We start from the raw sequence: 22,761 nt of genomic DNA on the forward strand, positions 1-22,761 counted from the left end.
CATCGCTGCCAGTCTTCTGGGTCATACTTTATTAATAGAAACAGCCAAGAGATGTCCATCTCTCCACCAACCCTAAATCACACTCCTCAAAATGGGTCAATCTGATGGATAGAGCCGACGACAAACCTCATCAATGCATTTCAGACGCATTTATGGACACACATTCAACACAAGAACCATGACTAGGCTTATTCGCCAAGCACAAGGACATCGAGGATTAATATAAGGAAGAATTAAGCTTCTCTGAGACCAAACAGTAGAAAATATCCCAGCTTTAAGCCTCTTTTTGTTGTGGCGTTCAATCCTTTAAACTGGTGAACTACCATGTCTTAACATGCACTAGAAGATGTTTAGTCTTCACCTCGAGGACAAATACCATTAAATAGGACAAGAATTATTTATTTTAGGAGGTTTGAAGGAACAATTGAGACATTTCTAGAATACCGCTGCTTTTAATTTATTATTTATTTACTAGGGGTGGAACGGTTCACGTTTCGGTTTGTATCACGGTTTTAGGGTCACGGTTTGTTATGTGCAATGTTCAGGGTAATCAGGACATTTGTCAAATAAAAATAAACTAAATAAGGACAAATAATCAAACTACAAGCAACAGCACAAATGCACACAATAGAGCAAAGATGCATTTAAAATAAACTGCTTTTCAGGGTTTTCAGGCACAGAAACTGAATAAAGCAATCAATTATAAAATAACATTGCATTTAATAATATTGACTGTATAAATTAAATAAAGATGAATCATTATTGAAGTTACAGTGATAACAGTGAGTGATTTCTGTGTCATTTGTTGTTTGATAAACACAGACAGCAGGAAAAGGCTCCTGTCGCTTTAAGAAATAATGCACAGATCCTGTCCATACTGTTACACATCAACACACATTTGTTTTGACTGTTTACGTGTTAAGACATAACCTAGAGATGAAAGAGAACACAATATTTGCGTGCTATCTGCGACACACCACGTGCTTCAGATGAGTACACACACACACACACACACACACACACACACACACACACACACACACACACACACACACACACACACACACACATCGACTCTCAGTGTGCGCACGAGTTCTCTTTCGCGTCTCGCTGTTGAATGTTTTTGAGGCTTAAATGAGTTTAGTTTAAACACGTATAGCATCATGTGCCGTTCAGGTCTAGGGTTGAGTATCGTTTGGGTTTTTATTTGCGTCATCGGAGGATTTTTTCCAGAAATAAAATGCATAATTCTCTCGTCTCAGGGGGATATGAGGGGGGAAAGTACCATCATTTGAATATACTACCGGGTTTCTACTGATACAAAGCCTAATGCTAAATCACTGAAGTTACCCTTTAAAGAATGGCTTTTATTGAACATTTTTTATAAAAAAAACTTTAAATTGAACAATTTATTAAAAGTTTAAAGTAGGGCTGAACGATATGGCCAAAAAATAATAATATTTCTGTATTTTTTGGTTGAATGCCGATACACGGTATTTATTCTAATAATAACTTTATTTCACATCTTGCCCGATGATGTCCTAAAAACAATGTTGATATTAGGCCTGTCACGATAACAAATTTTGCTGGACGATAAATTGGCCAATGGTTAGCACGTAAAAAATGGTTAGACTATTGGGTCATTGTTACAGTGTAATTATATATTTAAATACTGAGAATTATTATTAAACAACATGTACTGACTCTAGGGTAAGGGTAGGATTAAGGTTTCGGTTGAGATTAAGTTGCATATAATTATGCATAATTTACTGTTATTGCCATGATAAGTGCATGTAACATATGTAACAAGGACACATTTTTCATATATAAAATAAAGTGTTATCAAAAAATTACAATCCAATTGTTTTCAGGAACTGCATTTCAGCCTAACCTCTTCATTCTGCTTCACACACACACACACAAAGAACGGCTTTTCTAGTCCTGAGATGTGTTATTTACATTTGCATACCTGAGAGCCAAAGCCCGATTAATACACCATTTGCAGTCATGATTTCTCCACGCCGCTGAGGGAACTACGACGTCAGCATTTCTTGCCACAAGGTGAAATGAAACGGGGAAGTCAACGCATCCAGACGGATGTTAACACACTCGACGGAGTGCGCAAGTGAGATAAACACCGGTCCGGTCTGCCATTTCTTTAGTGTTATCATATCAGAGAGGAAGCGTCTGTTATGACCAGCTCAAAATTAGCACACACAGCGTTCAAATGACTGAGGACGAGATGTCATGTGATATAATTACATGCCAAGACTGGCCAGAGATCTCATTGAGTTTTGCTGCCCGCTAATGTCCTACTGCTATTAACTAGCCAGTGAAACGCCCAGTCCATCAGGAAATATCTGATGCATTCTGGATATAAACACTGATTAAACTGCCAGCTGTGAAACTCTCAGGACTCCAGCGATGCAACAGTCGGACTGAAAACTAAAGGCGTTGAATCTGTGAATTCATCTGAATATATTATATTTGAATGAAGACTAATTTGGATCAACTGCTAATTGTGCAAACAGTGTTTTTCAATCTAGTTTATTATTAGTGATGCACCGAAATTAAAATTCTGGGCCGAAACCGAAAATTTTAGCCGAAAACCGAAACTGAAGCCGAAAATGGCTTCTTTTCAAAACGTATACTAATAGTATATATATATTACAGCTGCAACTAACGATTACTTTTTCTGTCGACTAATCTAACGATTATTTTTCCGATTAGTCGACTAATCTAACGATTATTTTTCCGATTATCGACTAATCTAACGATTATTTCTCCAGATTAATCTTATGATTCTTTTTTACTGATTATTGTATTTCAAAGAGGGTAGTGAATTTGTATATTATTTTAACATGAAATCAATGAATGATGACAATATTAATTGTATTTCAGGAAGGGTAGTGTACATAGTATGCCATTTTATAATGAAATATATGAACACAAGAAGCTTTTTAAACATAATATATATAATGATACTATTCATCATAAAATGTATACAGAGTAGGCCTAATTAGGAAATGGTGTTTACTATAATAGTTGAGTATGATTTACTTATTGATTTGTGTCAATAGTAAACGAAAATGCACTTGTATTTATCTGCAAAAGGTTCACATACAGGAGCTTTCAGCATAGTTTAAATATAGTATAACTAGTCGTCTATTTTGAAGATATACATGTGCATAAACAACGACTAAAGCTGCCAGAAGTTTTTGCCCAAACTTCAAAGACACATTTAAATGATTAAAGCTAGAGGCATATCTTAACTTTAATGTTACTTTAATCATGCAAACTACCTACATACAGCATGTTATTATGCATATGTGTTTGGGACAGAGCGGAACCAGGTCGCATTAACAGGAGATATATGCAGCCCATAATAAAAAAAGGCACGAGACGTACTGGGGTCGGAGAAGAACCCCGGAAAATGTGACCGTCTGTTGCAATACACGCGCCACGGTTCAGCTGCGCGAGAGAACACTGGCAGCAGGGTTGCCAGGTTTACACAACAAAACCCATCCATTCGTTACTCAAAACTAGCCCAAAACAAGCCCAATCGCGTTTCGGGGAGGTTCTCTGGTAAACATCGCGTTCGGGGGGTTAAATATGTGTGGGGTTTTTTTGCAGGGCTGCCGGCTAAAATTCTAATTCCCGGGGCTAAATATCACATAGTTGGGATCGCTTCAACCCGCGGACATGAGACACAGCCCGCGGCAACAGTGTAGAAGTAGCCCAATTCCGCGGAAAAAACCGGGACTTGGCAACACTGACTGGCAGTGTGAAAGCTCCCGCTCTGCCACTGACGGTTCGGTACGTAACTCGGTTTTGAAGTCACGGTGCGCTCGTCATGACATCACGTACGCATCTTGAGTTTCACTTTCAACATTCAACACTTTTCCACGGAAGGCTGTCGTCCGAAAGTTTAAATAAGGATATTTTTCTTACACAAACGCGCTTCAGAAGGCCTTAATTAACACCCCGGAGCCGCGTGGACAACCATTACTGCTATTATAAATCTTGGATTAGCCTGGACTTTTGTAATATAACTCAGATTGTATTCGTCTGAAAGAAGAATGTCATTCACCTAGGACAGGGGTGTCCAAAGTCCGGCCCGGGGATGAATTTCAAACGGCCCGCAGTGTGTCTATTAAAATATATTATTTGTGGCCCGCCAGACATAATTTACAAATCGTGCATTTTCACCATGTCAAAGCAAGGTGGCAGTACAAGGTTTTAGGCCAGGGAAACAGCGCCAAAAGCAGAACGAAACAGCGCTGCTTAAAAGCCTGTGAGAAGCGTTTGAGTTCGGCACAGAGGTTTCCGGTAAAAGCTGCAAATCTCTCTGATTTAATTTAGTTTAAAGCAGTTAAACAGCGCTGACTTAATCAACAACACTAACGTGCAAATCAGGAGAAACACTGAGCCGATCCAGTTAAAATAATTTTCAAACAACAATTCACCAACATTTATCATGGATTTACTGTGGTAACACCTGTAACCGTGGCAATTTGTCAGAAATGTAGGTTAATATCTCATTTTATTTCATTTGTAATGTAGACATGTATTAAATGAGTAATAAAGGCCCAATTATAGACTATTTTTGTCATAAACTTGTGCCATGTGTGCACTGCAAAAATTCTCTTATTTAGTTTTTTGGCTTGTTTCTAGTCTAAATGTATATATATATCTTTTTTTTTTTTTAAATAAAGATGCATTTATTGTTAAATGACATAAGATATTTATTCTTGTTTTCTGGAAGAAAAAAAATGAAATTGAAGTGAGTTTTTGCTTAAAACAAGCAAATATATCTGCCAATGGGGTAATAAAAATAATATTGTTAATAAAAATAAATAATGTCGTAAACAGAAACAATATTATTTTTCTTACCCCATTGGCAGATAATGTAGCTTATTTTAAGCAAAAACTCTATTCATTTAGATTTTTTTACCCAGAAATCAAGAAAAATTATGTAATTTTCCTTAGTAAATGAATTCTTAAGATATTTGGACTGGAAAATATCTGTGGTTTTGGTTTTTGGCAGTGTGGTTTTACCTGTGGTGATCTAAATAGAGTACTCGTTAATTTAAATAAGAATAGAGTTCTAACTCACTAATAATATTTAAATTTCACCCATTAAAACTTTTTGGTTGATGAAAGTTTTACAGATATTGTTAAATATCTATACATTTACATCTGGGTCCTATCTCAAGCTACTCTACTGTTCAAGTTCAAGCTTTTGTCAAATCTGTCATGTTTCCAAGAAACAAAACATGTTAGTTTATGTTCATATATATATATATGAAAAAGAACCGGCCCCTGGGTGTGTCCACAACATCGAATCTGGCCCCCTTTTAAAAAAGTTTGGACACCCCTGACCTAGGATGACTTGAGGGTGAGTAAATCATGGGCTAATTTTCATTTTTGGGTGAACTATCCCTTTAACACAAGAGTCGATGCTGCTAATGTACGTGTGCATCGGTCTCTAGTGTGTGAGAAACTATGTAAGCATGACAATTAGATGGCCTTCTCTTGACGAATATAATAATACTAAACCTAAAAGAGCAGTAAAAGTTCACAGTCAAACGAGCAGCTTGATGAACAATGTGAGTAAGAGCCTCAGGTTAGTCAATGTGAGCAGATGGGTAAGTCTCATTGTCCCACTTATGGTCACTCAAGCAACCACAGCCACTTGACTTGACCACTAGTGCATGATGGATCTCCGTGATAATCTTCATGCTGTCCTGACCATATGTTACAGGGGTGGAGGCAGAAAGTGTTGGAGTTTGCTAATGGAGCGTGACTCAGTGGCCACTGCACCTCCACGTCATTGCCATGAATTTTTATCACAGCGCTGGTGAACTCGGTTCCCTGCGTAAAGCAAGCCCAGTGGGCCTTAAGGCCGGTTTACAGCTGGTATTAACCTGTGCTGCATGATGCACTTTAGTGCTGTGAAAGATATCAAACCTGAAATATCTGAATCAGTTCCAGTACTCATTTTCCGCAGTCTCCATACACCAATACCAGCTGCGCTCTCTTCTCTCCGACAGCGGGTTCACACACACACACACACACACCTCCTCTCTCGTTTCATTCACTCCGGTTGAATAGTGTTGGTGTTGCGGGGTCTGAGTTTAGGCACGGGATTGCAAAGATTGAGCAGGATTTTTCGAGCTCACACCAAGCGGCTCCTCCCGCAGTTTCTCTTGAAGTCAATACGGAAGTGACTTAAACTGTAATTCATCGACTGGCCACTAGAGACAGACTCCAGAATCTCATTGAGCTCATGTTAAAATGCCCAACTTTACAGCAGAAGAACACATGTTTACAGTCTGGTAGGGTTGTGCCGATGACCGACATCACGATGGAGCGCCACCATCGTGATGCCACGCCACCGTTGCGAGTCTGTTGTGAGTGCGACGCACACTAATCCTCCTCTATAGTTATAGTTAAACTAAAAACTTAGCAGGGACTGTAGTCTATGCCAGATATATGTATAACCTACATTTTGAAATAATTTGAGGCTGAAACATCCATAAGCATGCGTGTTTATTTTAAAAATCAAAATAACACCTTTATCCAACTTGTTCTTGTCTACCGTGTGTGCCTCCACGACGCATGCGCGAGAATATGACGCAGCGCCGGCGTTCGGGAATCCATGAAATACACACGTAAGCCCCATTTTGAGAACTACGCCGAGACCTAAAGCACGATCAATGTAGAATCCAACAGCTTAGACAGGCGCGTCTTCCTCTGCTCGTAAACAAATCTCTTCTGGGTCATGTGTCCGAACGCCGGATCTACGTCATATTCTCGCGCATGCGTCGTGGAGGCACACACGGAAGGCAGTAACAAGATGGATAAAGGTGTTATTTTGATTTTTTTTTGCGCACAAAAACTATTGTCGTCGCATCGTAAAATTATTGTAGAGTCACTGTGGTGAGATGGACTTTGTAACGACGTTTTAAGTGCCTTTTATGGATCTTGTGAGTGTAAATGTACTGAATGCCAATGGAGGCCTGTCTGAAGCCTTTCTCAGCATCAGCTTTACACTAAAATATCTTCATTTGTGTTCCGAATATGAACGGAGGTCTTACGGGTGTCGAACGACATGAGGGTGAGGAATTAATGACAGAATTTTCATTTTTGGGTGAACTAACCCTTTAAGGACAATAGGACTGTTTTAGATCAGCCGTTTCTGTCAAGGATCCATTGCCCAGTTCATCGATCTTTCCACACAGGCACTCAAAAGCATGCATATATTCAATCGAAATTCGATTCGAAATCTACAATCGGGTTTTAATCTAATCATGACCCCAAGAATCAATTTAAATCGAATTGTGAGATTCCAAAAGACTCCCAACTCTTAGTAAACAGGCCCTTAAATTCAGAAGATGATCAGTCTTTGCCTTGACAAAGCACGCTTTCATTTCGCCATCCACTGGACTATTCTCTTCCCCGTACTGCCCCGTTATTAAACCCAGTTTAGTCAATATGATGTACATTAAGTGCACTTACAGGACCTCACTTTAAATGTACAGGTAACGATTTGGTCGCTAGTCACCATGGAAACAAAAGCAAAGCATAAATATTTTACATTGAAAACAACTGAAGAGCCGACTGGTATTAAATTCCCTACAATGATGAATTTATAGATAGAAATAGACCAAGAGAAAATCAGGAAGCAAAGTGTTTGTGTTTTCTGTACCGAGCACAAGTTAAATTAAATACTTAAAAAGTTAAATACACCAGAGAGCAGCACATTTGAGGGAACATGTTTGCGCTTCGGAGCTCAATTATTATGCAAAATTGACCATTAAAATAGATTCAGTGCGAAAGATTCTTGAACAGCTGACACAGATCCATGTGGTTTAAAATACATCACCAACTTTAAAACTAATGCTTAAACCTTAAAAACAGGCAATGAGCATCTTATAAACCCCATGAAATCCAATTTCAAGCTTGCAGCATTTATCAAAAGTCAAACTTAGCACACATTTACGCATTAGTCTTCCACCTCCAGGAAAACAAACCGAGAATACTAATGACTTAATGCACTTACAAATACAAAACTGTCCAGGTAAATGAGAATCTCTCCCAGTACAAACTGCAGCCAAACGACAAAAGCGAGTGGAAACCCATGGCTTTATGTGCTGTGGTGTAAACCGATGTCTATAGAAACCTCAATTCATCCGAGCTCCACCATTATATCTTCATACGGTGGCTGTAAAGTTCAGGTCCATTACCTTCATCTCCGTCCACGGTGACGGTGATCCTCTTGAGTGAACTCACTTTCAGGTCTTCAGCTGAAACACATGGAAACATATTTATAATGAGAACGAGATATGATGAGAACAGAAGAGCTTTGGCGTGATGTTAGGACAGTTAGTGACGCCTGTATTAAAAGAGAAATAAAATAATTTCATCGAATGTTTAAAGTGAATAAAGTAGGGATGCACCGATATGAACATTTTGGCCGATACCGATAACCGATAATTCTTAATATTTGAAAGCCGATAACCGATATATTGGCCGATAAATCTAAATACAAATTTTAATAAACTCTGAGAGCCTGATTACAAAAACAAAAGGCTCACCATTAAGCCATGTCCCAAACACTTCAACATAAATCAAACCTATACACTACAGTAGCCTATTTGAACCAGTGTGAGATTCCTTACCTTTTCAAATTAATTTTACACTCATATGGCCAAAATCTTTTTTTAACACTTTACAATAAGGTTTAATTTTTGTTAGTATTAGTTAACCAACAATGAATGAACAATACTTCAACAGGATTTATTAATTTTAGTTCATGTTAATCTCAACATATTCAGACCCAAAGTTGTGTCTTTTAACATTAGGTATGAACTGTGAATGGACTGTTACAAAACACAAACATTTTATTACTAAAAGAAACAAAGGTTATTGCTCTCTGTTTGTTCATGATAGTTAATGCATTAATAAAATGAGACCTTATTTTTAAAATGTTACCAAAAATTATATTGTCTAAAAAATAAAAATAATATATCTAAATAATGCAAACAAGTAATTGAACAGCATTACTTAGGCTGCATAATAAAGAATCAGAATGCAAGTGCATGAAAACCTCCGCACATACGATAAAGAAATGGTTTTAATCAAACCATATTGTTGATGGAAATGATACGAGAACAATAAAAGTGCTAATTATTAAAAATAATGCTTCTGTGTTTTTGAAAAAAAAAATATGTTTAATATTACAGTAATAGTAAACATCTGTAATATTAGTCTAGTTTATTAGGAATAATGTTGCTGTTTGAGAGCGCGCCGAAGCTGGAGAGAATGAACGAACAACCATAAACTGAAGCGCTTAGAAGTTTAATTAACAACTAAACGCATCATATATGAGAACAATCAGATATTTATACAAAATAAATATAATATTACAACTTATATTAGCACAAAATCACGCATAGGTGAAGGGTTATAACTCCTGTGGATGCTCTTCCCCTGTTTGAGAGCGCGTGCTGAAGCTGAAGATGATCACCGGTACAGTGAAGCACTGCGGGTTATTGACTCAACGAAACACATCCTATATGACTTTAATCAGATGTTTATACTACAAAAACGTAATATTACGACTTACATATGCTTTAAATGACGCGAATGCACAAGCGAACTTGACTGTGCTGGTCAGAATGCGTTGTTGACGCTTCCCACAACAGCGCGCTGAAAAAAAACTAAACCCAGAGAATTCACTACGTTTTATAACAGAAATATTCTCATTGCAGTGTTATGTAGCCTATAGGACAGTCCCAGTAGTTATTAATGCTGTGCATTTCTGTTTGAAATGCGCGCGCCGGTACAATGAAGTGCTTTACTGCATCGTTAATTAACTCAACCAAACGCATCCTATATGGGATTATATACACAAAATAATAAATATAATATTACAACTTACAATGGCACAAAAGGCTGTGAATGCACAAGCGATCTTGACTGTGCTCGTCATGAAGGTGTAACTCCGTGGGCGCGCGCTGAAGCTAAAGACCGGTACAATGAAGTGCTTTACTGCATCGTTTATTAACTCAACCAAACGCATCCTATATGATATTACATACACAGAATAATAATAAATAATATTACAACTTACAATGGCACAAAAGGCTGTGAATGCACAAGCGAACTTGACTGTGCTCGTCATGAAGGTGTAACTCCGTGGGCGCGCTCTTCCCTCAACAAACGCGCTGAAACACAACGCTCTTTTACAGCCTATTCTATTCTCATTTTATGTAGATTATAGAAGACTTGCGCTGCACATGTTGCACATAACTGTATTTTCCTTTTCGAAGTGATTCCAAACATATTTAGAGCAATTCAAACCCATCATGGTGGACAGCGCGTCCGTCTCAGCTGAAGGAAATAATACATTATCTATCGGCTTGACTATATCGGTCAAATTTTCTTATTGGACCGATAACGATAACATCAAAAACAATCATTTATCGGCCGATAACGATATGTTGCCGATATATCGTGCATCCCTAGAATAAAGTAGACTTGACAGCCCTTACTGGAGTTCCACAACTACTGATCTTTGTACTCTCTCCCAGCCACCGCAGTTGTGTGTCGGTGAGGGGTGTGTGTGTGTGTGTGTGTGTGTGTGTGTGTGTGTGTGTGTGTGTGTGTGTGTGTGTGTGTGTGTGTTAGGGGTGTCACGATTCTCCAAATCCTCGATTCGATTAAATTTTCGATTCTAAGGTCACGGTTCGATTCTATTCTCGATTTTTACTTCTTCTTTTTTCAAGCACAGGTTGCGGCCATTTTTAGACTAGACTTTTATGCAATATAATATCTGACCTTATTCGCAATGTACCACACTACATTGTCAAATTTATTTCAGTTAACATTATTAACAACAATGTAACAACTTGTATCTTCAGTGTTCAGTCAATTGAAAACTTATGCAAAATAACCTGCCATCTAGTTTCTCTTTTGTAAGTGCAGTCTTCTTCACAGAAGAGGACATTCAAGTTCACAACAAAACAAACAAAAACATTAAAACAGCCATGTCCATAGTCTTCTCTGAACAATTAAGTGTCTTAACAAACTATTTCCGAACAGTTGAACATATACCACACTGATAACTACTTTGTATCCCTTGAGAATGATGACTGTATTTTATCATTCTTTTATGTTCTTCCTAAAGACGGATATGTTGTTTAGAGCTGCTCTTTGAGTTGTCAAAGTTTTTTTAGAACAAGACAAGAAAACTGTAACAATTTTCTTAAAGAAGAATATGGAAAGGGAACTGCTTAAATATTGCTAAAATACTGTAGTCAAGGCAACTAAATGTGCCATGATCAGACCTACAATAACTTTCTCCTTTACATTATTGTACATGGAAAGAATCACCGTAGCTTGGAGATGCGTTCTACTTGGGATTTCGTAGTGTGGTTCTAGCGCGTAAATTAAATGCCTAAAACCAGAGTTTGTTCAAGGTCGCATGTCTGCGGCTATGAATATTCGTAACGCGCGTGTAACTGCAATTTAATTATAATTAAATTATAACTCACTGGAAATCCATAATACTTCCACACCGGCGACTTCAGTGAAAGAGGACGGGGTTCAAGTTCTGTCGACGGGTCTCCTGCATCTGCAGTTGCTATGCTATCTTTTGAGTGGCTGTAGCTGAGGTTGACTCGCAGCACTTTAACACGATTGTTTTTTTCCGCTTGGCTGGCAAACAACAGGACGTGACATGGGGGCGTGGCAGCATCGACGATTCCATTTTTTAATTCGAAGTTTGAGATTGTGACTTAATTTCGGTCGATTTCGATGTGACACCCTTAGTGTGTGTGTGTGTGTGTGTAAGAGGTGGACAAAGTACACAACTCTATTACTTGAGTAAAAGTAAAAGTACTACTGGTCAAATATTACTCCGTTACAAGTGAAAGTTCTAAAAACTGATTTTTACTTAAGTAAAAGTACAGAAGTATTTGTTTTTAAAAGTACTTAAGTATTAAAAGTAAATTTCATTTTTTATGTCAATGCATTATTTTATTATTGTTGCATTGTTGTATAAATGCACATTATGCCATCATGTTGGTTTAAGCCAGTCAGTGATGCTCCATCCGACATGCTAGCATACGACTACCTTAAACTCATTTCTTTACATTTAGAGTGTCCGTATAGAGTATTTTCAATTTCTTGTATAAAAGTTACAAAGCTCTTTACAAAGCTGCTGTCACTTTAAGGCTGAATGCATGGACCCTATACTCTGATACGCATCCGATATTCTCCCAACTGTTTACTCTTCTCTTTCTCCCAGACATCTACATTTTTGAAAATTTTATGAGACATGCATCAAAGTGTATGCCAACTAAACTAATCTTTTGAGAAAACTGAAACATACATTTTAAGTATAGCCATGGGTGCACACACTGTGCCGAGGAACCGTCGTCTTCCATTTTGCCATAAACTGATCAGTGTTTAAAAAATGTTGGCAAACTTCACATGACCCTACAAGAGTGATTACTGATAGGCTGTCTGCAAAAAAAAAAAAAAAAAAAAAAAAAAAACTTTTAAAGAAGACAAAAATCATCCACTGACTTTTAAAGCTGCTACAGAAACGACTTTCGACTTTGAGGACCTTGATAGAAATGTAGTGGAGTAAAAAGTAGGATATTTGTCTTTCAAATGTAGTGAAGTTAAAGTAAAAGTATACCTAAAAAATAATACTCCAGTAAAGTACAGATACTCAAAAAGTGTACTTAAGTACAGTACTCAAGTAAATGTACTTAGTTACTGTCCACCTCTGGTGTGTGTGTGTGTGTGTGTCGGTGAGGTGCGCGATGGACCAATTCACTGTAACGGTGCGTTCACACAGGACGCGAATGACGCGATTCGCACGAGTGATTTACATGTTAAGTCAATGCAAAGATGTGAATAGACACTCTGCGGTGAATGAGGCGGCGCGAATTGAGCGTTTGACACGTGATTCGAGCGAATGGCACGAATCGCCTGAGTGGAAAAATCTGAAATTTGGTGGATATTCGCGCCACGTTAACCAATCAGGAGCTTGCTCTAGTAGTGACAACAATGAGGAGAAAATCTGTATATTAATATCTGGTTCAGACAATATGATTATCACTGTGATAACATTAAATGACATGAAACACAACCCAGTCTCTTTTTGTTAAATGCAAGTTTATGTTTGATCAATAATACAAAAGTAGAAGTAAAAGGTGTAAGAAGCTCTACATGAAATAAAGCAAACAATTCAGTCAAACATTCAAAGTCAGTGCTAGTCGGCTACAACTGTAACGTAAATTTATAGCCTAAAAATAAAAAAGTAATGAAACTTCACTTTGCCCTCAGCCTTTAACGATTTGCCAGGGAACAAATTATAGATCCATGAGACCAAAGATCGGCCGTTAGATCTACACAAGACGAATTATATCTGGAGACGCCACAGAGACATCAGAGCAGCGGCAGACGGTAGAAGAACTGGTCGAGGAAAGGCTGATCTCGCCGGGGTTAATGAGCGCCGCTGATCCACTGGAGCTCACACACACACACACCAGATCACATGATCAACTCCACACACACCAGATCACATGATCAACTCCACACACACACACCAGATCACATGTTCAACTCCACACACACCAGATCACATGATCAACTCCACACACACCAGATCACATGATCAACTCCACACACACACCAGATCACATGATCAACTCCACACACACACACCAGATCACATGTTCAACTCCACACACACCAGATCACATGATCAACTCCACACACACCAGATCACATGATCAACTCCACACACACACACCAGATCACATGTTCAACTCCACACACACCAGATCACATGATCAACTCCACACACACCAGATCACATGATCAACTCCACACACACCAGATCACATGATCAACTCCACACACACCAGATCACATGTTCAACTCCACACACACCAGATCACATGATCAACTCCACACACACACCAGATCACATGATCAACTCCACACACACCAGATCACATGATCAACTCCACACACACCAGATCACATGATCAACTCCACACACACCAGATCACATGATCAACTCCACACACACCAGGGCTGCGTTCAGCCCCGACAAAACGTTGCAAAACGTTTTTTAAACGGAAACGGTGCTGCGTTGAACACCCTGTTCTGTTGACGCAAGAGTTGCAACTACGGCAGCTGAGAAGGCCATTCTTTGTGTTCTTTTTGAGGAATTTTCGGAGCCTGATGAAATCGATATAAATACGTGTTTAATACTGCAAAATACATGCAATCACTGCCCTTACCGTCCAGAATAAAAGACAACATCCCAATCCCATTTAATGAACCTTTTTCATCTCCTGGTAATCAATTCTAACTTAAATCATTTTATTTCTAGTTCTTACTTTTTTAATAGCTTGTATTTTCTTTCTCACTTTATGTCAAGCAATTACCATATATGAAATTTGGTATATAAATAAACTTGCCTTGCAATTAAGCTAAAGATATAAATAAATACATCATCATGTTGATTATATATATATATATATATATATATATATATATATATATATATATATATATATATATATATATATATATATATATATATATATATATATATATATTAAACTCTTACGACAATCATGTCTTCTAATACCAGCGGACACATTAAACAACTTTACTTCCATTGTGTGAGCTGTCTCTTTAATACTGCGTGGTTTATATACATTTTGCCGCTGATTGGGCTGTCATTTTTGACACACCCACCAAACGAGATCAAACGCATCTCAAACCCGTTGCACACCGTTTCCAGGAAACATGACGTTCAACCGGAAACCGTAGCAAAACGTTGCGCACCGGTTTGAGCTTTGAACGTGCCCCAGATCACATGATCAACTCCACACACACACCAGATCACATGTTCAACTCCACACACACCAGATCACATGATCAACTCCACACACACACACCAGATCACATGATCAACTCCACACACACACCAGATCACATGATCAACTCCACACACACCAGATCACATGATCAACTCCACACACACACCAGATCACATGTTCAACTCCACACACACCAGATCACATGATCAACTCCACACACACACACCAGATCACATGTTCAACTCCACACACACACCAGATCACATGATCAACTCCACACACACCAGATCACATGATCAACTCCACACACACACCAGATCACATGATCAACTCCACACACACCAGATCACATGATCAACTCCACACACACCAGATCACATGATCAACTCCACACACACCAGATCACATGATCAACTCCACACACACACACCAGATCACATGTTCAACTCCACACACACACCAGATCACATGATCAACTCCACACACACCAGATCACATGTTCAACTCCACACACACCAGATCACATGATCAACTCCACACACACCAGATCACATGATCAACTCCACACACACCAGATCACATGATCAACTCCACACACACCAGATCACATGATCAACTCCACACACACCAGATCACATGATCAACTCCACACACACCAGATCACATGATCAACTCCACACACACCAGATCACATGATCAACTCCACACACACACACCAGATCACATGTTCAACTCCACACACACACACCAGATCACATGTTCAACTCCACACACACACCAGATCACATGATCAACTCCACACACACCAGATCACATGTTCAACTCCACACACACCAGATCACATGATCAACTCCACACACACCAGATCACATGATCAACTCCACACACACCAGATCACATGATCAACTCCACACACACCAGATCACATGATCAACTCCACACACACACCAGATCACATGATCAACTCCACACACACCAGATCACATGATCAACTCCACACACACCAGATCACATGATCAACTCCACACACACCAGATCACATGATCAACTCCACACACACACCAGATCACATGATCAACTCCACACACACCAGATCACATGATCAACTCCACACACACCAGATCACATGTTCAACTCCACACACACACCAGATCACATGATCAACTCCACACACACCAGATCACATGATCAACTCCACACACACCAGATCACATGATCAACTCCACACACACCAGATCACATGTTCAAATAGGCGCTCTCTTTATAAATAAACCACAGATTTGAGCTTTAAACAACTACATTATCGCCTGAAAAAGTCTTAAAACTACGTTTTGTCACACATTAACAGTAGCATTTTAACAAAAAAGACGTGTAAAAACAGCCCATGTCGGCCATTTCTCAACGAGACGAGCCGTTGGCAGAAACCCCGCCCATGATGCAAATTTGCGTCTGTTGTGAAGTGAATGTCACGCGCGAATGAAGCGAGTAAACTTAAAATGTTCAAGCGTCCAGCTTTGCGCGAACAGCGCGATTTATTCAAACATTAGGCAAGAGAGGCGGGACTCAAAATGTTTCTAAACTTAAAACGCATTTTTTGCCCGTTTGCGTTTTTATTGTTTTACTACTTACACAATTATTTTAATTAAGTATATATAATTATATTATTGATATACAGAGTGTAGAGTTAAAAAATGCAGACCACAGTTAAGATTTTTCTTTTATTTATATTGTCAATGTCATTTATTTAAAGGTTTGGCATGCTGACCAGAAATATGTTTTTATTGTATTTTTGTTTATTGACGAACATTATCTTTAAAGCACTTTAACTTTGCATTTGCAGTCAGCAGAGCCAAATGTTATATCATTACAGTTCTAGATTTTACTTTAGATATTTATTTTATTTATTTTATTTATATTAATAATATTCTACTCTTAGTTATACCTGAGACTTAGTAATAAATAAATCTACCTTAGTTTTGATCAATTGTTGACCTGTTTGGGAAGTGTTTGTCATGTTTTGACAATAAAGGAAAGTTTAAAACCACAGTTAACTGTCTGTTTTCTACATCTTTCACTCAGGAGTGCCTTTAAACTTAAAGAAATAAAGATTTGACATTTATCGTGCTAATTATCGATATCGACTGATATGGAAAATTATATTGTGATCATTTTTTTGGGCCGTATCGCCCAGCCCTAAGTGGACGCAGATGAAATGATAATACAAGCTTTTGCTTCCGCACCATCTGTAAAGGTCAGCAAAACATTGGGTGGAGTTTTCCTCCTCCATTGCCCTATTGAAAAGAGTCATGTGATCACGGCTGGAGTTGACATAATTCGCTACCGTTGTTTTTCCAATGATTTACGACTCGCATTGACAGGGAAATCTGTCCGCCTGAATATCTGAATCAATGTGCTTTTGTCCTGCTTACACGTTCGTGGGTTATATCTGATCTGTGCCACATGGGAGGAGGAAAAAAAGAAAAATTCGGCCACTTGAGCCATGTAATGTAAATGCGGCCAATTTATGTCTGGTCGACCAGTGCATCTCTAAGGTCATAGAAATCTCCTGATACGATACTATTCGAGTTGTTAGAAAAATCATATTTTATCCATCATACTAGGCTTTTCAAAGCTGAAGATCTACACAGAAACACATGTGCACAACAATATTACGCCACGCTTAGATTTGTTACGCAACATATTTGCACAATATATAAAACCTGAGATGGTAATCAAAAGTTTAGTCCATTAACCACTGATGAAAACACTTAACGTCAGGTTATTTCACAGGGACTGTCACTGATATAAGAGCACTGCAAGTTAGTATGGATTAAAAAAAGTTGCAAATTAGTAACGCAACCAGTTGATTGCAGCTAAATGTGTGTATTTCTGCAATGAAAGCAAACCGTGCTTAGCCTCGAGGCACACACACCTGCAGCTGGAGATAGACTTCACGCTGGTGGTCGAGGCCATTAATGCTGTGTGTAAGCCGCTTTTAACAGGCTTTTATTCAAGCCTCGGAATCGAATACATCTGTGATTAACATTTACATTTTCAGAAGTAGTGCACAGACAATATAGACCGACGAGAAACCGCACGTCTACCGCATTGTATTTTCATCATAATCAGTCATAAATGATTTGGTATATTGGTACTTTGATTTGAGATGGAGATATAGCTTAGTCTAATTTATATTTTTCATTGGTAACACTTTGCAATAGCTAATGTAGCTCATTAGTTAACATGAAACACACAGAATGTTTTCATCTCAATGTTAATCTCAACATTTACTAATACATTATTAAGATCAAATGTTGTATTTGTTAACATTCGTTAACCCTTAAAGACCTAGAACATTTTTGGGGCGCCTGACTTTAGTGCCTCTACTTTTCTTTGTTTTTCTCACCCATTCTAGCCGTTAGCATCAAGTGTCATAAATCATTTATAACTCATTGCTGAATCAGCCGTTTGAATGAATAATTTGAATGAATGACTCACTCATTAAGATGTCACAGCTCCACCTACTGGCGATTTATTTTTATTTTTAAGTTATAGTTATTCGTTCCAACATTTCTTATTTGTAAATTCAAAAAATATTTAAAACAATCTAATTTAATTATTTAACGCAGTTGTAATTTGTCAGTGTAAATGATTTAATTTGATTGGGCTGTAACAATTTGACCAAAAATAAAAATCCCTATTAATTGAACATTTTACCTCGATTATTTTGCTTTTTTTTTTCTTTCCTTTTTTTTTGCCCTTATAGTTCACTGAGAAGGTTTGTACTGTAAATATTTTCTACTATTAAAAGGTGGGATATTTTTTTCTAATGAAAGTGCATTTCTTTGTGATTTTAAAATACTTGAAGGAAACGGTTGACTTTCAGCAGAATTGTCTATGGGGGAAGATTTCTGCTTGTTGTACATCAGATACAGATAAATTAGCACATAGGCCTACATTACATTTACCTAAATGCATTAACGAGAGAGTGATTGTGTGTGTGAATTACTCATACCGTCTCTATTAATTATGAAGCTGTGGTTTGTACTTCAAAGGTATTAAAATCTATAACGGTTGAGTTTCTGAGCTACTTTAGTGATAAATCACAGGATGGCGTTGACCATGAGTTTCTGCGCTCCTCTCTGCGCGCGCATGATGTGTGAGCTTCTGTCTGAGTGTTTGTGTGTCACAATATATCAGGCATTAGTTCAACATAATACACATCTGATGGTAGGGATGTGACGGTGAGGAAATTTTCCCACCGGTTAATTGATGTGTGACAACACCGGTAATACCGGTATCACCGGCGGAGGCTTTTAAATCACTAATTCTATCTAACCGAAAGTAACATGCACACGACCGCTCTGAACTGAAAACGCGCCAGTGCGCGCACACCGTGAATGACAGCTCGTCTGTAAATGCGCGCTCTGTGAGGCCATGGGTGCGTCTCAATCAGTTCCCTAGTTCAGTAGTCAGGGCACTGATCAAGCATTGATCAGTCTATGATTGAGATGCACGCCATGAATGCACACTGTTAGTTCGTCCGTAAAGCCTCGTTTTATACTCGACGCGCCCGCACGAGCGCGAGGGTGCGCGCGGCAAAAATTAATCCGCGCAGCAGCGTAGCGCGGAGGCTCGCACTGCGGGAGCCAGGCGAAAGTAAACAATGCGCGCTCTGTGCGGCCGTGCACATTTTACTTTCGGTTTTTAATTAGCGCCAATTCGGCTGCGGGTTGCTTGAATTGTGGGTTCATTAGCCTATTATTTTTAATGAAAAACACAACAACAAAACAAATGACAAACTCCCTTAAATAGGCGCTTTTACGTTTCGCTTTGAAACCAAATCTTCCGCGATCATCTCCGTCAGCTCCTCACTCTTAAATCTGATGAATGACTCCTGCCGAGACTCACGGTCGGATCCTGCTTTATTAAGCAGACACGTTCAGTTTTTATTTGTATTGTCTGTTCTCTAACTGAACTAAATTATTTTATTACTATAAAAAAAAAAAATCAAAAAGACGGTGGGCGGTGCCATGGTGGGCAAGTGATGTAACCGGTGTGGAGTCTGGACACCGGTAACACCGGCAACACCGACTATCGTAGCAAGCCTATCTGATGGTCTAAAATCGTTTCAATGTTCAAACTGGCAGGCCTTAAAACACATACCTATGACAAAGCTTTGTGAGGACGCAGGTGAACATGATCTGGCGCGCGATATCAGAGACACACCTCGGCTCTCTGTCTCAAAGAAAACAGCTCATGAGCACTGAACGGAGAAGTTTTCCATAACGTCGTTCTTGAACAATGCACAATCGCTTTAATGTTCAAACTGGCAAGCCTTTAAACTCATTTAATTGACAAACTTCATGAGGACGCTGCTGAAAGTGATCTGACTTCGGAGCTTGTGCGCGCCATCTCTGTGTGTGTATCAGCGCTAGGGATGCGCGGTATACCGGTATTGGGAAAATACCAGTATATATTTTATTTCAAACGGTACGATATAAAGATTTTGCTCATTTAGGTATATGCTGCTGTTCCGAAGTTACCCAAACTGACACGAAACCGGCAAATGTGGCAACAAAACAAGATGAATACAGCAGTTGAATCTCACTCGACACGCACAAAATGTGTTAATAAAGAGAGAAGTAGAAGTGAAATTTGGAATTGCTTTGCTTCTAAAACTGCTGAAGAACCATCAAACCTTGCCGAGCATCTGCCACTTGCCCATCCTGGACTTGTACAAGACATTAAGAGATCGACAGGTGAGTGCATAAATCAAACCATCTAATCTAGACATTTATTTTCTTTTAACACTGATCAACGCACATACATATGATCGTATCGTTTAAACATAATGAAATCTCCAGCGTTCGTTTCAACCAATGACGTTTAGATTTCGTAATATTTGCACGGATACTATTGCACTATATTCACGTAAGACATAACCAACTGTGTTTATGTGACTACTCACTAAAGATGGACATTTTTGACATAAGTTTGTGTGTAACGTATTTGACTAAGGAAAAACAACTTAATTTGGAATGCGCAACGCTCTTTAGGCTTGTGTGTTTATTGTTGGTATGAGCGCAAAGAAAACTCTCTCTTAGCTCCCATCCCATGTATGACGGAAGGCTATAAAATCGCCCGCATGTTCAAATTGGCGAGGTTTAAAAAGACGTGGGCAGTGATTTCCGTCAGCTCCCGAAACGAAAGCTTAAGTTTTGAATCGGAGCGCGCAAATTGCTTTTATAGTGCTTGTGTGATGTCTTTTGAAGCTAGAAGCAATTTGCTCATTTTGAGAGCTAGAGAAGGGTGTATTGCTGAAATTACTTTGCACAGGAAAGTTTCCAAATGACTGATTTGATAAACTTTGTTGATTAATTTAATAATAAACATTTGCGTTAATTTCCCGCTTTATAAACCTCAAACCTGGAGATTGAGTTAAATTATGCGCAATACCCGCGCCAAAATTCAGACCATATATGATATCGATTTAATATCGGTACTTCTGTATTAGATTGTGGTACCGTACCGAAGCCAAAATTGTGGTCTCGAGCCATCCCTAATCAGCGCATATAAGAACGGCGATTAACTTGCGTTTATAAACTGTGTAAAACATGCCATTACCATAGTAACTGAGCATCTATAAACAAAGATAACTGCTCCTGCATCTTTCCGTGTGCCTGCAAACTGCAATTGATGGGGCGGAGTCACGTGACTAAAACCGAAAATTACGTCAGTTAGAGGTTCTAAATTTCGGTTTCGATTAATCGTCCAGCCCTACTATAGTGTCTAATTATTCTAATTTAAGATATGCTTCATCTTTCATTTTAAATTCTAAAATTCGATTAATATATTTAAAACGACTAGGGAACAAATGCCCTTTATAAAGCAATATCATAAATATGTCAAAGCTGACTGAACACTGATGGGAATATTGCTTCACAATAAACGCCAGCGTTGTTATGGCCTAAATTAATACACGATTGATTAACTTTTTTGAACATTATTCTTTAACATTGTCTTTCTAACCTAATTTACTGTAAATCTATGAAATGCACTTTCTGTAAAGCTGCTTTGAAACAATGTGTATTGTGAAAAGCGCTATACAAATAAATTTGAATTGAATTGAATTGAATTAAATAAATGTGTAAAACACACATAAAATAACTTTTTCCTGGACAAGCAAATGACTGATTTACTTCTCTGAAGGACAAGCACATGAAAAGGCTTAATGTCGAGCCCTGTATTGCACTATATTGTATTAAAACTCAAAGTTTACCATGCATCATTCCCCGAAATACAGCAGTCAGCATTATTTGTCTGAATAAGTTATGATGCATGTATTTTATTTCCTGATCTATTAAACAACACTCTTAAAGACGACGCAAATCTATGCATTAAAGTAAAGTGTTATGTATGCGATGTTGTTGAATTAATTATTAATTGAACCATCATTTACATCATTAACTGCTTTGAAATGCATGCATTTGAAATCATTGTTGAAACATTTGCAGTTATCCTACGGTATGAATAAAAACCATACTACAGCACAACATGAATACATGAATACATAAACACAACAGCACAAGGCCATTTCAGGTCACAAGGCATAAATCTTTATTCTGATTTCAGAATGCGCACTTTGACATTTGTAACACATGCGCTGAAGTGTGTCGTCCGTCCGCTGATATGATCATGTTCACTAATGAATATGAACATAACTTTTTAATAAGCAGGGGAAATTCCCGACTTAAAACGAATAACCATTCACATGTTTAGGACGTTTGTGCGGAATATACACAGAAATTTCAGAAGTTTCTGTAGGCAATGTTTTCTCAGT

At 38.4% G+C, this 22,761-nt stretch overlaps 1 protein-coding gene across 4 annotated transcripts in view; it reads right to left on the reverse strand.

Annotated features, from left to right (window-relative positions):
• Positions 1–22,761, reverse strand: part of arid4b (AT-rich interaction domain 4B) — a 168,525-nt gene that overhangs the window by 139,764 nt on the left and 6,000 nt on the right. For all 4 annotated transcript variants that reach the window (XM_079843602.1, XM_079843604.1, XM_079843601.1 and 1 more), the window contains exon 2: positions 8,250–8,309. In XM_079843602.1, coding sequence (XP_079699728.1) covers positions 8,250–8,255 — 6 coding nt within the window. In that variant the 5' untranslated portion in view covers positions 8,256–8,309. The remainder of the gene's footprint in view (positions 1–8,249; positions 8,310–22,761) is intronic.

The sequence above is a fragment of the Gobio gobio genome, assembly GCF_949357685.1.
Source record: "Gobio gobio genome assembly, chromosome: 18".
Taxonomy (NCBI): domain Eukaryota; kingdom Metazoa; phylum Chordata; class Actinopteri; order Cypriniformes; family Gobionidae; genus Gobio; species Gobio gobio.